We start from the raw sequence: 15,480 nt of genomic DNA, 5'->3' as shown, positions 1-15,480 counted from the left end.
TTGTATTTTTCCTATTTTGTTGCATTACCACCTGGAATTAAAATTATGTTTTATCAGTTCTGGGCTGATCCCTCACTTTTCTCATGATCATCCTTACCCCATGAGGCGAAATCTTGCATGGAGCTCCAGACCTAGGGCGATTGATGGTTATTTTGTATTCCTTCCATTTGCGAATAATCGCTCCAACAGGTGTCTCCTTCTCACCAAGCTTCTTCTGATGGTCTTGAAGCCCATTCCAGCCTTGTGCAGGTCTACAATCTTGTCCCTAACTTCCTTTGACAGCTCTTTGGTCTTGCCCATGGTGGTGAGGTTTGAATGGAAGAAAGAGATTCTGTGGACAGTTGTCTTTTATATAGATAGCGAGTTGTCGTTAGGAGCACCTTCTTAAATTGACAGGACTAATCTGTGTACCACATAGCCAGTCTGTGGGAGGCAGACGTATTGTTGGTTGTTAGGGCATCAAATACTTATTTTTACTCACTGAACTGAAAATCAATTTATATCATGTGTGTTTTCTGGATTTTTGGTTGATATTCTGTCTCTATCATTTAAAATACACCTATGATAAAAAATTATAGACCTTTCATTTCTTTGTAAGTGGGCAAACTTACAAAATCTGCAGGGGATCAAATAATTTATTTTCCTCTCTGTATATATGGATTACATGTAATGGACATACGCAAAATAATCCAAAATGGTGAAGTGAAATCAAGAAAATAACTTTTTAAAAAAATTATAAAATATAAAAACCAGAAAAGTGATGCATGCATATGCTATGAAGCCCCTACATAAGATCTGGTGCAACCAGTTACCTTCAGAAGTCACAAAATTAGTTAAAGACCACGTGTGTGCAATTGTGTGCAACCTCATTGTTCAACAGCAAAAAACTGATGCTTGCTGAATAGAGGGGGGTTTATACAGGGACTGTCTACAATTTTTCTGTTTGCCAGTATCTAAACCTCCTGTAGACAGCAGTAAAATCTAACTGTTTCTGAATTCCTGAATCCCTCAAATAATTTTTACTGTAAGTGCAATAACCTTTTCATTTGTACTCATTGTAAAAATCCTTTTCTTGAAGTCTGTTAAGGGGCCTAGGTCCCACCCTCTGTTTATGGTCCTTATGTTTTTGGTTATACTCTCGGTAGTAAGAGTTAATGTCGGTAGTGAGAGGGGTTATCCTGGGCTGGCTTTACATTTTTAAAATATTTTTTTTTGCCAGTGTCCAATCTCCCTGTAGGTGGCAGTATAATATGAAGGTTAATACCTGCCAGTTACCCCTCAATGAACTTCAAGAAAATTGATGTTTCTGCAGGAATTTGTCAACTTTCTAGAATGAGATATGGTAAGAGCAGTTCCAGGCAATAAAAACAATCCATGAGTGACCTGTTAAAGATGTTCAGAGGAACTGGACTCATTAACTAAGATAGGTCTTTTCATTTTAAAGCAGAACTCTGCCAATTTAGTAATATCAAAATGCTTGCAGGTGGGGAGAGAAGATGGATAACCTCATTAATGTGCTGCTCCCTCCCTTCATTGTTCTTTTATCAGACTTAGTGCAATTTAAGCAGCTATTTATTTTTTCTTTCGCATCAGAAGAGCTATAAACATTACATTGGTTTATGGGAGTGAATTTCTATTCAACAGTGTTATGTACACATAGATCACATATACAGATATCACCTACAAATACATATTCCAGGCAGCAGGCAAAACAATGATTGAGCAACTAATCAGAAAGGTTACTAAATTTACCTGAAAGTGTCAGTTCACTTAAAAAAGATATTTTAGTTTTGGTGAGTTGCAGCACCCATTTTTTATTTTAACATCTTTTTATTGAGATCTCTGAGTTTGAATTCCTTTGACTGCATACATGCTGTGGCTATTTTGAGAGGGTCTCTCTATCCCAGTTGGATTTTCCAATTATTATTTAGTATGGGAAATACAACAGAAGTTGCTGAAAGACAGAAAGGAAGGAAGGAAGGATCTCTTCAGAGTCCCAGCAACAAAGTCAGAAATTCTAGATAAGCGATCTTGCCTTCAATCAGCCCACCAGGTTTATTTAGTAAAGTCACTTTTGAGTGAACTGCCATTTAATCTGACATCTGTGTATTCGACTATATCCACAGCACACAGATACTACTACAAAGGCTCAGATTTGTACATCTCCATTCTCTGCTTCCTGTCTAACCCGTCACATTCAAACAAGTCAATCTCGCTTAATGTGAGAGTTCTAAGATCGCCAAATTACAGGGCCCTTCTTAAAGCAACCCCCTCCTTGATTCTGAAGGAAATGTAGGCTGCTATCACAATGACAGGGAGCCACACATTTGCTGCCTTCTTGCCATGTGGACACTGGCCTGCATAAGCATTAGGTCATAAACTTCTAGAATCAAAATCAGGATATTCCTATCAAAATAACCATTTATTTATTCAATGTATAAGTTGCACAAAGGCATCAAAATAATATTTCTGGTGTAAAAAAAAAAGATGCTTTCAATGTGTTTTATAAATGTCCCCCTGGAAAAACAGTAATTCTTTTGGCTTTGGTACTTTTGAAACAGATCTCTCTCTGTCTCTGTGTTCATACAAATGCTGCTGGAATCACTTAAACCTGAACCTGTCAGTCTCCCTCTCCCCCTCCTAAGGTTGAGAATTATAATATTTTGTTTGCGATAAAGGATAAAACAGAGTTTTTGTTAACTGTCATTCTCTTTTATATGAATTTTTACTTTTCTTTGCAACAGGCTATACCTTTCTTTTCTGAGTGTACAGTATTGTTTGTTCTTTTTCTCTCTCTCTCTCTCTTATTTTTAAGAACATCACTCAAGAGCTTATTTAAAACAGAAGAAGAACCTGGATCACGTGTCGGGGACAGTAGATAAGTCAGGGCCAACTGATAGAAAGAAACTAGCTACAAGCTTCTCTACTGGTACTTTTTGCGTGAAAACATAAACTTGCGTGTCGATTGCGTTCACAACATTGCAGTTTGTTTTGTTTCTGCTTTTAGCAATACAGTAGCTAACCCCAGTATGTGGTGGAATGTACTAGCTGAAATGATCCTGGTCTCTTGCATCCTTTTCTGGGCTGTTGTCTTTATCCATCCTTTACTATTTGGAAAGTCGATGGTTTCAAATGAGCATGTGTATGCCACCTGTAGGGAAACATGGCATGCACTTACTTGTTCTGGGTCAGTGATTCAATAAGTAGTGTAGAGTAATAGCTGGACCCCACACCTTAGCAAACAAATCAGCATTGGCAGCTATTATATTTTAATCCTGGCAAGTTCACTTTGAAGGCCAATTCAGTTACTAACCAGCTTTTTGTGTCTTACAGGAAGTTTCTCCCTCAGACTAGAAATGATTTGTTCAGCCATTTGCTATCGCCATAAAAAAAAAAAAAAGAATTGAGTAGAACAAAAATCCAATGTGTGGATCATAAGGCACATGTGTCAATCCTGCTTATCCTGTGGTCTCGGCAGGCACTTAAAGCGGACCTTTTATCCTCCAAAAAAAATAAAGCATTGAATACAGCTCTGTGCACTGATTGTGAATGACCTTAGGTTGATTTATCAAAAATGCAGCCTGTTCCATGTACTTGCATATTGTTAATCCCCACGTCCTGGTTTGTTTGGCATCAGTGCTGCAACGTATGCCTAAGCAGTGCACACTGGGAATACTGAGTCACTGCTGCCTTCCAGGGAGATCTCTTGTATGAAAAGCGAGATTGCATAATATCTTGCAGCCATAACACTTAACACAAGCTTACCTATGTTGCCATGAAAGCACAAGCTTCAGGCTTACTGTGCTATGCACACGCATGGGAAGCTTTAACCTGCAGTGCGTATGCGCAAGTCAGGGGTGTGGCACCATGGAAACAGAAGCGTGCATAGGATCTTAATGAACGTCATCAGGGGCTAGATGGAGAAAATTAGGAAGGGTGAACCTTGTGCCCTTTTCCAAGATGGCTGCCTGAAAACGAGCAGAGGAGATTTTATAAAATAGCAAAAAGTAATTATAAATATTTGAACAGAATCCTGACTATGCTAGTTAGGATAAAAGTATGATGAGGCTTATGAGGATATGTTTGTTTAATTTGAGTCGTACTATGTAAAGGTCTGTTTTAAAATGCATTGTACACCTGGGCACTACTCCGTTCCACTAATCATGAAGCCCAACAAATCTCATCTAAGCTATTTTTGGTAAATGCCATTATTTGTGTGTGTTGGAGCGTTTTTGTGAGATATAGTCTGGTTTGCACAAAGCTTGGGGACCTCTGGCGTAGAATTAAAAGACTTATTTAGCCCTTGAAAAAAATCCTTGCCTCTTCAAATCTGTTTTTTCAATTTGCAAAATCTCACAAAAATGACTGAGTGCTGTGGTTGAACAGTGAAAATGTGTCTTGACTTCCATACTGCCTCCCTAGAGAGCCAATAGATTTGCATCATGGCTGAGTATAGTTTTCATGCTTTCTAGAACCCTTAATACTCTATTGCAGGCTATTGCTGCTTATGATAGACTAGATATAAGCAGTTGTTAGAATAGAGGGTTTTTTTTTTCTTTGTTGCATTTTCAAAGTTAAAGATAGGTTACTTTTTTTTTTTTCTTACATTTTGAAAACAATAAATGCACCTTTCTTGCATTCTTACCATGCTCAATAACATTTGCATTTTTTTCCTTTCCCATTTCAACCTGCATTCACCCATTTCCATCCTTTTATATGTTCCTTTTTCAACCTCCTTATAATGCAGTAGAGCAGGAACCTTGTAGTACATCTCTTAACAGGACTCTGGATAAATGCTTGAAACTGGAACAGTACTACGAATCTAAGAGACAATCTTGCACAGCATCACAGGATGACTCCTCTTCTTCATCTGATAGCTCTGATGGTAATAGATTATCTGTCATAGTAAATCTGGTATGGAGAAAATATGATGTCTTGCAGCCACCAGTCTGTTTCAGGCTCCAACTTCAGATTTCCAGAGCAGGGTTCTGTCTAATTGGTGGCAAAAATTCTGAGCTCTGACACTTGACTCCACGCACTGAACCCCTTTTATCTATTTGTCTGTGAACATCAGGCTAGTGGTTTGATGGGTTGATTGTCTCAGTAAGGTAGTATAATAACTTGGGTTATTTAAGATCTGTAAAGGTGTCATACACTGTCATTGTTTAATTGGATGAACCTAAATTACTAGTGTTGAAATAGTAGCCTGTACATGCATGTCTTAAATGAAAAACCTATATATTGTAAAACCTGATTTTCTTTTTTTTTTTTTGGTATCGTATATTTTACTATATTTTTATACAGTCTGTTTTACAAATTAACATGTAATAAATGACAAAGGATTCCCAGCATGGAGCCAGCTTCCCAGACAAACAGGAAGCCAGGTGGCGAGTCATTACCCACAGCCTGGCTTCCTGATTGGCCGGGAAGCCGACTCCATGTTCCCTTGCGGCCCTGCCGGTCAGAGGAAACCGAAAGTTCCTGTATCGGGGGCAAGTATTGGAGCACTCGTACTCACCCAAATACTCGTTATCGACACCAATACCGATACTAGTATCGGTGCATCCCTAGTACGCACGATCTGTAGAAGGTAAAAACGCATGTATAACAAAATACCACTGGATGTATTCATCGATATTTACTGAGATATCTCCTTAAATTCTCGATGTACTTTAAACAACCCGGCTAATGCATTTCTGGGGCCATATTCCCTTATCAGAGCCCATTGAAGCTCTGATGGTTTTTATATATTTTTTTTTATAATATATTCTGTTCTGCATGTACAGCTTTTATTCTCCTAATGGTTTTATGACTAGAAAAGACTGTTGGTGTTATTTTGATATTAATTGCCTTAAATGTAGTTTGAACTAGAATTCATGGCAAAAATCTAAATAACATTACTTTTCACATTCATAATCATAAATTGAAATAGTTTATTAAACAAAACAGACTGAATTAACATGAAATATTAATTTCAATATGTCAAACTGTGAATACAAATGGATAGTTATGTATACAATATGTCGGTGACTTGGCACCTCAACGCCTCACACTAGTTCTGCTGGGAGCCTCTCTGTGATGTAGCCCTGCAGATTCCTCCTCCTCCTCACTAGAGGAGAAAATATTGTGAAGCCAGTTAATGATGTCACAAACGATTTTCCAGAGACAGGCTTGAGGTTAAAAACAAAATGGGGCAACTAGAGAGGAATGGGTGAAGGATTCTTGCTGGAAATGGGCCTAAATGTCGGGAAAAAGGCACAAACAAAGGTCATATGTCCTTATTTATTTTTATTTATTCATCTATGTTTAATGCTGTAAGCTGCTGGATATAGACACAGGCCACATAATGGTGAATGGTATTTTAAAATGCATTTTTAAACTTTGAGATATACAAGTATGAACTGGCCATAATGTCCACTCTTAGCCACTCTGTTCTTTTCCACTAACGAGCATTTCTAGCCTTTTGGAGATGGCTTCTAGATTTTGGAAAGATTTTTTCCAGGCCTGGCTTATGATCATAGAGAGTTTTATGTATGGCATAAGCTAATGTAATGTGGGATATGACAGATGTTAAAGTGGACCTTTACCCCTTTTACTAAAAATCACAGCAGCATGCAGCTCTGCATGCTGACTTAAAGTCATCTTACATTCATTAGTTAAACACTCTTGTTTTTCATTTACTTACTAATGGAGTTCATCTACTTCCTGGTCCAGTTCTGGCACAAATGATGTATGTGCCAAAGTGTTGCATCTTGGGAAGGTTACATCAGCAGAGCATTGCTGGGAAATCTCATGAGATCTCAGGGAAAGGCAGGGAAAGAATAATGTCACCAGCACACCATAGTAGTAAAGCAATAGTCCATTTAATGACACATTGCCATTCGATGCAAGCCTCAGGGGGTCCCCTTCATCAGGCTCAGAATGAAGGGGACCCGCTGAGGCCCCGAAAGCGCTTGCATCGAATGGCAATGTGTCATTAAATGGACTATTGCTTTACTACTATGGTGTGCGGGTGACATTATTTCTTCATTTATGGTATAAACGGTGCCGTCAGTGGTCACTACGAGCACCCACCCACCCACCAATATGGGTTCCTTCCGGTAAGGAGTGCAGCAAGACCTCTGATTCTGGTCACATATCTAGTCGCATGTGCAAGAGTTACAGGAAGTAAATGAAGAGCTAGTAATCTGCCCTTAGTTAACATGACCACTGCCAGAAGACTGGGGAAGAAAAAAGAAATAAGGTATGCAAAGCCGGCAATTATCTAGAAGTATGTGTTTGTAGATTGCCATTACTAAACATTTCTAAAGGCGTGTATGTTGTTATTTTAAAGATATGGGTAAAGGTCCATACATATATATATACACAGAAACCCTTTTTTTAAAAAAAAGTAAAACCCAAGGTGTGAGAACACTTTGGGGTCTATTCACGAAGGATCTAGCCGTAGCTTCGGCTGATCCTTCGGCCCCAGGACCCCTTCGGTTCAGTAGAATTCTATAGGGCTTCCCTATAGCCCGTACAGCTCCCAAAGTTGGCCCAGCGGCTCAGTCGAGCCAAAGGCATATGGCCGACAGCCTGCTTCTGACAGCTGGGCGGAGCCAGCCGTCATCTCACGGCTGGGTCCGGCCACTTGCAGAGAGATCAGCGTCCCTGGTTACCAGGGACACTGATCTCCAGACAGCAAACTCTCCCGGGCGCTCCGGGAGTCTCCCGCTCCCGGCCGCCCAGGAGAGAAACACTTTTTCCAAGAAAGGTTTACTCTGCTCGATCGAGCAGAGTAAAACTTTCCCTGCTTTTTTTTTCTTATTCTGACATGGAGCCGTTGGCTGCAGTCAGAATAAATAAAACAAAACATATTTCACCATAGGAATGCATTGCTAGATTCCTATTGGCTATTTCAATTTGCAATAGCCAATAGCAAACTAGCTATTGCACCCGCCCACTGCTGCTGTCAATCAGCAGAGGGGACCTGCAGTTCTCAATCAGGTCCCCTCTAGTGATTGACAGCAGCAGAGGGTGGGTGCAATAGCTTGAGCCGAATCTGCTGTTCGGGATCTATAAGAATAGACCAAACAGCAGAGAGTAGCCTGCCGGAGGTTCGGCTTGGCCGATCCAGATGTTGGATCGGCTGAGTCGAACTCCTTCTGCACTTCGGGTCGGCCGAACATGCTGATGAATACTCAATCCTATGCATGAAAAAAAGGACAGGATTGTTGCTTGTTCATGATTGGATGACTTGAAGTCTGCATAAGTTCACCTCATTCACTAAGCTAAGAAAGTTTTTTTCTTTTTTTTTTTTTCTTTGCAATGTACATTTTCACGTAGCTTTCTTAATTGGGATGACGTTGTGCTGACTTCAGTCATCCTATCAAGTGCAAGCAAAAAATCCAGTTTTTTATTTTTCATACACATGATGTGAATATTCTTTGGAAAACAAATTTTCCCTTAATTTCGCCTGATTCACTAATATAAGTGAAAATTAACTTTGAAAGTGAACATGCTCTACTCCTTTAGTAAATTAATGACAGTGTTTTATGAATGCAGGTGAACATCAGTATGATGTTTATAAAAACAAAAAAATTAGTTAAATCTTTTTTAATGCAAATAACTATGTGGAGACATGATAATCATACAAGAAATCACTTTCTCATCAGACCTGGTTATAACAAGCCGCAGCTTCCGAAAATCTCAAAGCACTTCTCAGCCTATTGAAGAGGTAGAAGAAGAAAATCAAATTGATGAATTGCAGCAATCAACACAAGATTATCTGATCACATCCATGGAGAAGGACAGCTTGGAAATTGATGGTAAGTGCATATTTAAAGCGTTCTAAAACTGTATTCTGTAGCAACTTGCATCATCCTATCAATTGATATGCACAGTATGTTTGCAGTATATGGCAGACTTACCTGGCAAAGCAACCCCGCCAGCACTGTGATGGCCACTGACATGTCAGCCTGGTCTTCTTCTGGGCTCAACATCTTCCACCATCTTGATTGGCCAGCCGGGGATTATGTAACTCCCTGGCGCACGGGAGATAATTCATCCTGACAGATGTTGGGTATTGGATTGCATGCGCATCTCAGTGTTCATTTAGAAAACATTACTGGCATGCAGGGTTTTTTCTTTTTTTTTTTTATGCAGAAGAGACATACAGAGAAAACCCTGCCGGACAAAATTTTTTTTTAAAAGTACAGTTTAGTTCCACTTGAATAGGAATTACTAGTTAAGTTAATGTCACAAAGCAGACCTTCCATACAACTTAGAAACTCTTCCTTCAATCTGAATGGGACCGGAAACCCATAGAAAAAATGAAAAGGCCCCACTAACTCTTAGCCCTTGTACACATCTGAACGTTTTGTAGCGCGTTCTACGCTCGACAAAACGCTCAAAAATATAAATCCCATTGTATTCAATGGTCTCGTTCCCACCTTGACGTATTTCCGCCCGTCCCTAACGCGCTACAAAACGGCCCACGCCTGAAAAGGTACAGGTACTACTTTGGGCCGTTTTGTTGCGCCTTTCTATTGGGATACAGCCAAGTAGCCTTCAGAAACGCGCGACGGTCGCGCAACTTTTTTACCGCGAATCACGGTAAAAAAACGCGCGACAAACGCGCATATGCAATACGCCTAGGTGTGAACGAGACCTTACATACTTAGAAGTCTCATTAGTTCATTTGGTGACCAGGCTCTTGGCAGAGTCGCAGGGGCTTTAAACTCCTTTTTAAGACTCCAAGCAGGCCTGGCCAGTATGCTTTGGTGTGCTGGTTTGGGAACCCTGCAGGTCTTACCTGGTTCCTGTCATGTATATGGAAAGCTGCAGGAGTCCCCTGTAGGGATGTTTCAATACCACTTTTCAAGACCAAGTACAAGTACTTTCCCTCAGGTACTTGCCAATACTAATTACTTATACTTTTTCTTAAAGGGACATGTGACATTTTTTCTTAAACCATACAGTCTGATGATTTTAGGGCAGTTTCTCACCTGGGCTGCATGCAGATCTTACCAGAGCTGAATACAGATTTTACCAGAGTTGCGAACAGATCTCACCATAGCTGAATTCACATGTCACCAGAGCTGAGTACAGGTCTCAACAGAGCTAAATACACATGTCACCAGAGCTGAATACAGATTTAACCAGGCTGTGTGCCAATCTCACCAGGGTGGCAATTTGAATAATTCACAATAGTTTAACCTGGCTAAAAAAATATTGGTACCTAGATCAAATAAATGCAGACATTAATTTGACAAATAGGCTATATGATCATTCAGTAAATGTCTCTAGGTTGATGTAGTGGTCTCTAAACTTACATGTAACTCTTCCCTTTAATGACACCATGACACTGGTAGACTTAATGATCGATTGGGTAAAAAGATAGACCTATCACTTAAACGCACCAGCCTGTATATACCCCTTCACTACCTGGTCAGTTTTCTGTACTGTGATAGTTTGACAATTACATGATCATGCATTAGTATACCCAAATTCATTTTTATATACATTTTAGATGTTTCTTTTGGTGTTTTCTTTTTAGATGAAAAAAACAGTTTCTCTTACTTTCTGTTATAAAACCACAAATAAAAATGCTAGGAAGGTATGATCACCCCTAAAAATGATCCCTTTTTGGAAAGTAGACACCCCAAGGTCCTTTTTTATTTTTTTTTGGCAAATGAAGAAACATGTTTGTATTGATACATTACAAAACGGGGGTAGAGAGATGGTTATAGCATATCCCCATAGAAAAAAATTTCTTGAATAGTTACCTATATTTAAAACGGTTATAGATTTATTTATTTATTTGCCAGATGCATCAGCAGAGTCTACCCAGATGATTGCTAGAGCTGCAGCTTTTCAAACACGGCTCATAGGGCCTTATGGCTAAAGGCTTAGGATAGTGATACTAATGATAAAATTAGATTGTGTGCCATTCCCTTTTAAGGGAGATTATTTGCTTAGTACAAGTATAGATGATGTGTTGGACAAGGTGGCAGAGGAAGTGGAAGAAAGTATTTCCTTACAAAAAGAAACAATCCAGACCGACTAAAAAATGTGTTTCTTTTATATAGTCTGACAGGAAAACTAGCAGCCAACAAGATTCCAAAAAATTCACCCAACAATTAGGCAGCAGTGGCAAACAATTTCAGTAGCCCACTTGGAGAAGCAGGGAGGATCATGATGTCTAAGTCTCTTTGCATTATCACAGACCGTTAGTATCTTAGCAGAACCGAGGGTTCTTTTTTTTATCTTGGCAATACATCTAAAGGATGCAGACAACAGTGTAGCAGATTTTCTCAGCAGGAAAATGCTACAGGAAGTGTGGATCATAAATCATCTTGTGTTTTTATTTGATTATACAACAATTTGGGGTTCCAGAGATGGACTTGTTTGTGAACAAGGAAAATGCTCCACTTTCTTGCTTACTTACCTTGAACCCAAGAGATTAATTAGAGGCTCTTGACCATGAGTGGACCCATTGTATGAATTTGCACTTCCCCTCTGTGTGATTTGATTCTGAGGGTTCTAAAAAAAGGTAGCAATAGAAAAAGAGAGAATGATTTTGGTAGCTCTGGATTGGCCTGCTTTGTATTCAGTAATACAGCACATTTTCAAGGATCCCCCTGCTCTAAAGACTTTCTACTAGGGATGTCCCGATACTAGTATCGGGACCGATACCAGGCATTTTCACGAGTACTTGTACTCGTGAAAATGCCTGGTATCGGTCCCGATACTAGTATCGGGACCGATACCAGGCATTTTCACGAGTACTTGTACTCGTGAAAATGCCCCGATTCCTAAGGCCATTACCGGCCCTTTAAATTTTTAGCACTGATGAGCTGAAAGGTGTTTGAACTTAGTGCTTGTTAAATTGTAAACAAAACTTAATACATCGTAGATAATGGCAACTGTCGGGAAAGATAACTGCACTGCAGCTTTTTTTTGCACAGGAGTTCCTGTAGCAAACCTGAAAGTAGGAAACATATTTTTTCCTGATTTAACCACTTGATGTATTTAGTTGAATTCTGTGCCTGCTTGTCTCACCATTTTTTTTTTTCTATGAATTTGATTTTTGGTTTATTTTCATAATGTTGCTCGCTTCTTATAAATCATAAGTGTTAATCTTGTTTTGTCCCAAAAAAGACCTACAAAACCCAATATGGGTCTATTTGTTCAGCAAAACTGCATGTACATTCGATCTATGCAAATTAGCCAGGTGTGGTGAGAATGGGGCAAAATGTAATGATTTTAGGCAATTTTGTTTTCTTGTGTTCTTTAATTCATAGAATAGCACATTATGGCCACTAGATGGAGCTGAGGAAAAAAGTACATCTTAGTAACAGAGTTTCAATGTAGCAGTTCTAGAGAACGCTGGATGCAATTGGCAGATTGATGTGAAGAGTAACTACACTTTTGTTGAAGAAAAAGCTGTTTCACCATATCCTTTCCAAACTGATTCCTGAATGGGAGGGCCTGGGTTCGGTATAATCTGCTAGTGGGACTTTCTATGTTCTAAAGGGTAAAGGTGCAGGTGCCGTGTCTGCATCATTTTAAGAAGTATTTAAAGGAGAACTATGGGGTGAGTGAATTACACTCATCCCCGGGTCTAACTATGCGGACGAGTGTAATTCACTCACCCCATAGTTCTCCTTCTCCTGCACCTTTCCCCTTTAGAACATAGAAAGTCCCATTAGCAGATTATACCGTGTATGTGTGTGTATTATAAATGTTAGCTCTTTTCTATACAGAAATTGGTTCTATGTCCATCAGCCTTTTCCTTTCAAAAGCCACCTTCGTATCAGTAGATTGTACACTCACTAGTGTGGAAAAACAGAAAAGGGAACATTGTACAAAACAAAATACTACATTGAATGACACAGATTTGTCTGTTTTAGCTGAGGCCTACAGGTTCACCGCAAAGGCGAGGAGAGTACATTTGAGGATTTTGTATTTTGTGACTGAATCAGGTGGGTCACTGCAAATATAAACAAAAAGAAAAGGAACCATTTCACAGCTGTTTTTTAAATAACCACACGCTGTTCTTTTTCACGGTTCAAGAAAGGCTCCAAAAAAGAAGTTATCCAGCTTTGTTTGATGAGAAGCGCACACAGATAATTGTGTAATACACACACACACATTGTTTACTTTGATAGGAATACACACCTGCAATATTGTTTAGACACAAAAGAAGGTACGACATTCAATAAAAGCAGAAAAGCTCATTTGTAGTTCTGCTCCCCAGGAGAATAGAATAAAACAGTTCATTCTTTGTACAACATAACAGCTATAATGAAAAATAAACAATTTGTCCTCCTACGTACTCACTCTTAAATAAGGAGCAGCTCTTAAGTAAGATTAAGCTTTTACCCTACAACTAATGGCAGTGACCTACATAGAAAACATACATGTTTTACAACATGAAGGTTATATACCATATTAAAAAAAAAAAAAAGATGGGACCCCATTATGTTTTGTGGGTGACTGGTCTGGTTATACTAGACTTGAGCAGAAATCTCTGGATTCATATCATTGCTTTGCAGTAAGTAGTATTGCACGCTGGCGCATTGTAGTACCAATTTTGAATGTGAATGGACACATATTTTGAGCAGACTTTATTTGAATGTGCATAGCTACATTTTTTTTCTGATTGATCTTTGACACAGAAAAAATTATTTAAGCACATCAAATCTGTTGATTTCTAATGGGAGTGTTAAAAAGCAAGCAAATCTAGAAACATTTATGTGTTTAATTTGGACTTGCATTTGATGGCTGTTCTGTAGCAGGTGGAGAAGGAAAGGGAAAATAAGGATTTAAGTAGGAACATTGCTGGGGTTGTAAAAAAAAAACCTTGGCATCCTTAGGCATTTAAGGAGAGTAAATGCTATCCACCATGTAGCGCATGGTGGTAAAAATTCGTCCAGGCAAATTGAGTTAACAGTGGGAGAGGCTTAAAGGGGCATGGTTGGATAAAACTCAGGCTTACTCGTTGCCATCCTATGCAACAGTCCATGCACCATTAGCTTTATTTGCTGTTTCGCAAACAGCAGCACAATCATTCTCAAAAAAACGAAACTACTATTGCATATGCTTTTGTGCACACTGAAGATAGAGAGCTTACACTGCGCGTAAGCCTACCTAAAGAAGAACGTTATTGAAATAGTCGTGGATTGCTTAGCAACCAGCAACTGTTGAGACAGTGAACACTTGGATCAGAAGTATGTAATGTACAATATAGAATAGAAAGTGCAGGATTCTGAAGTGCGTAGCATGGGGTGTGTAGAGCAAAGAATGCTGCAGTCAGTAGCACATAACAAACAGTGCAGGATTCAGGAGTACGTAATGCACTTAATACAGGCGCCAGGAGTTCGTAATGGACAAAATTCAGGCGTTGGGAGTGCAAAATTCCCCCTTCAAGCACTACTTCTCCCCACTTTCCCCTCTGAGCAAACATCCCCCTTCCCCCAAAAAACAATCCAGCATTAATCTGCATGCTCACAGCACACCCAGGACAAATTCCCTCTAAAAGCCAAAATTCTTCCGGGAAAAAAAAATACAGATATTCCTTCCTTCCCAGTACAAATCTCCCCCTCATATTCTTTGTGTTTTTCCAATTCTGTTAATAACCCCAAGATGGATATATGCATAACAGTTAGTTCCAGGTGATTTTAAAATGTATTTTGTATGTCAACCTAGTTATGCCAATAGATATCCCATAGCAAGCAGCAATATTTTTGTAGGATATTGTGAATTGTTGGCAAAGGGAAATAAAAATATAATTTATTAAACAAGATCTAGAAAAATACTCAACAAATATATTGGTAATTGAAATGTGATATAAGGAGAGATAACGTCAATTCTGTATTATCCTATAGAATCTGTTATGGCCTATGGACCTAATAAAAGCACCAACGGAGTTGGCTTGGACACTTTAGAAGAACAAGAAGAAAAGGAAAATTTCTTCGCCAGGCTTGAGAAGGGTGCTTCATCCACTATTGATTATTCCAGATTAAATAAGGAGTTGGACTCTACTGATTCAACACAGCTTACAGCCTTAATATGGTAACGTATTCTGCTCAACAATGATCAGTGCAAATATTTATAACACACCGACGATTTCTAAATCTGATAATCTGATCTGATCTAAATCTGATGATAATAAAAGTGAGTGAGCGACCATGCAAGCAAGAGTTAGTGGAGGTGGGGGTAGGGCAGCGAGAGACCTGAAAAGTCCAGTCATTAGAACAAATTCGAATGCTTTTTTTCCAAAAAGGAGGTCCTTGAAAATATTTTTTTTTCCCCCCACAGGTTTTTCTTTCCAGTTCAGCTATGTTTTGTAGATTGTTCACTCCTCCTGCCTTCTCCAAACTCTTCACACTTTTTTTTAATAGCCCTACTAGTGTTTTTTTTAACTTTGGTAATACCTATTATGTTCAAACCTATGAATTACATACTGTAGTACTTGTAGTGTATAGTAATGGAAAT

The 15,480-nt window shown here is 39.0% G+C and overlaps 1 protein-coding gene across 1 annotated transcript in view; it reads left to right on the top strand.

Moving 5' to 3' along the window:
• CEP162 (centrosomal protein 162) overlaps positions 1-15,480 on the top strand; it is a 96,982-nt gene that overhangs the window by 15,917 nt on the left and 65,585 nt on the right. The window contains exons 3-4 of the mRNA XM_018556627.1: positions 8,655-8,807; positions 14,871-15,057. Of these exons, the coding sequence (XP_018412129.1) occupies positions 8,655-8,807; positions 14,871-15,057 (340 nt within the window). The remainder of the gene's footprint in view (positions 1-8,654; positions 8,808-14,870; positions 15,058-15,480) is intronic.

This window comes from Nanorana parkeri, unplaced genomic scaffold (assembly GCF_000935625.1).
Source record: "Nanorana parkeri isolate BGI_ZX_2015 unplaced genomic scaffold, ASM93562v1 scaffold244, whole genome shotgun sequence".
Classification (NCBI taxonomy): domain Eukaryota; kingdom Metazoa; phylum Chordata; class Amphibia; order Anura; family Dicroglossidae; genus Nanorana; species Nanorana parkeri.
This window is presented reverse-complemented; position numbering and strand designations above follow the sequence as displayed.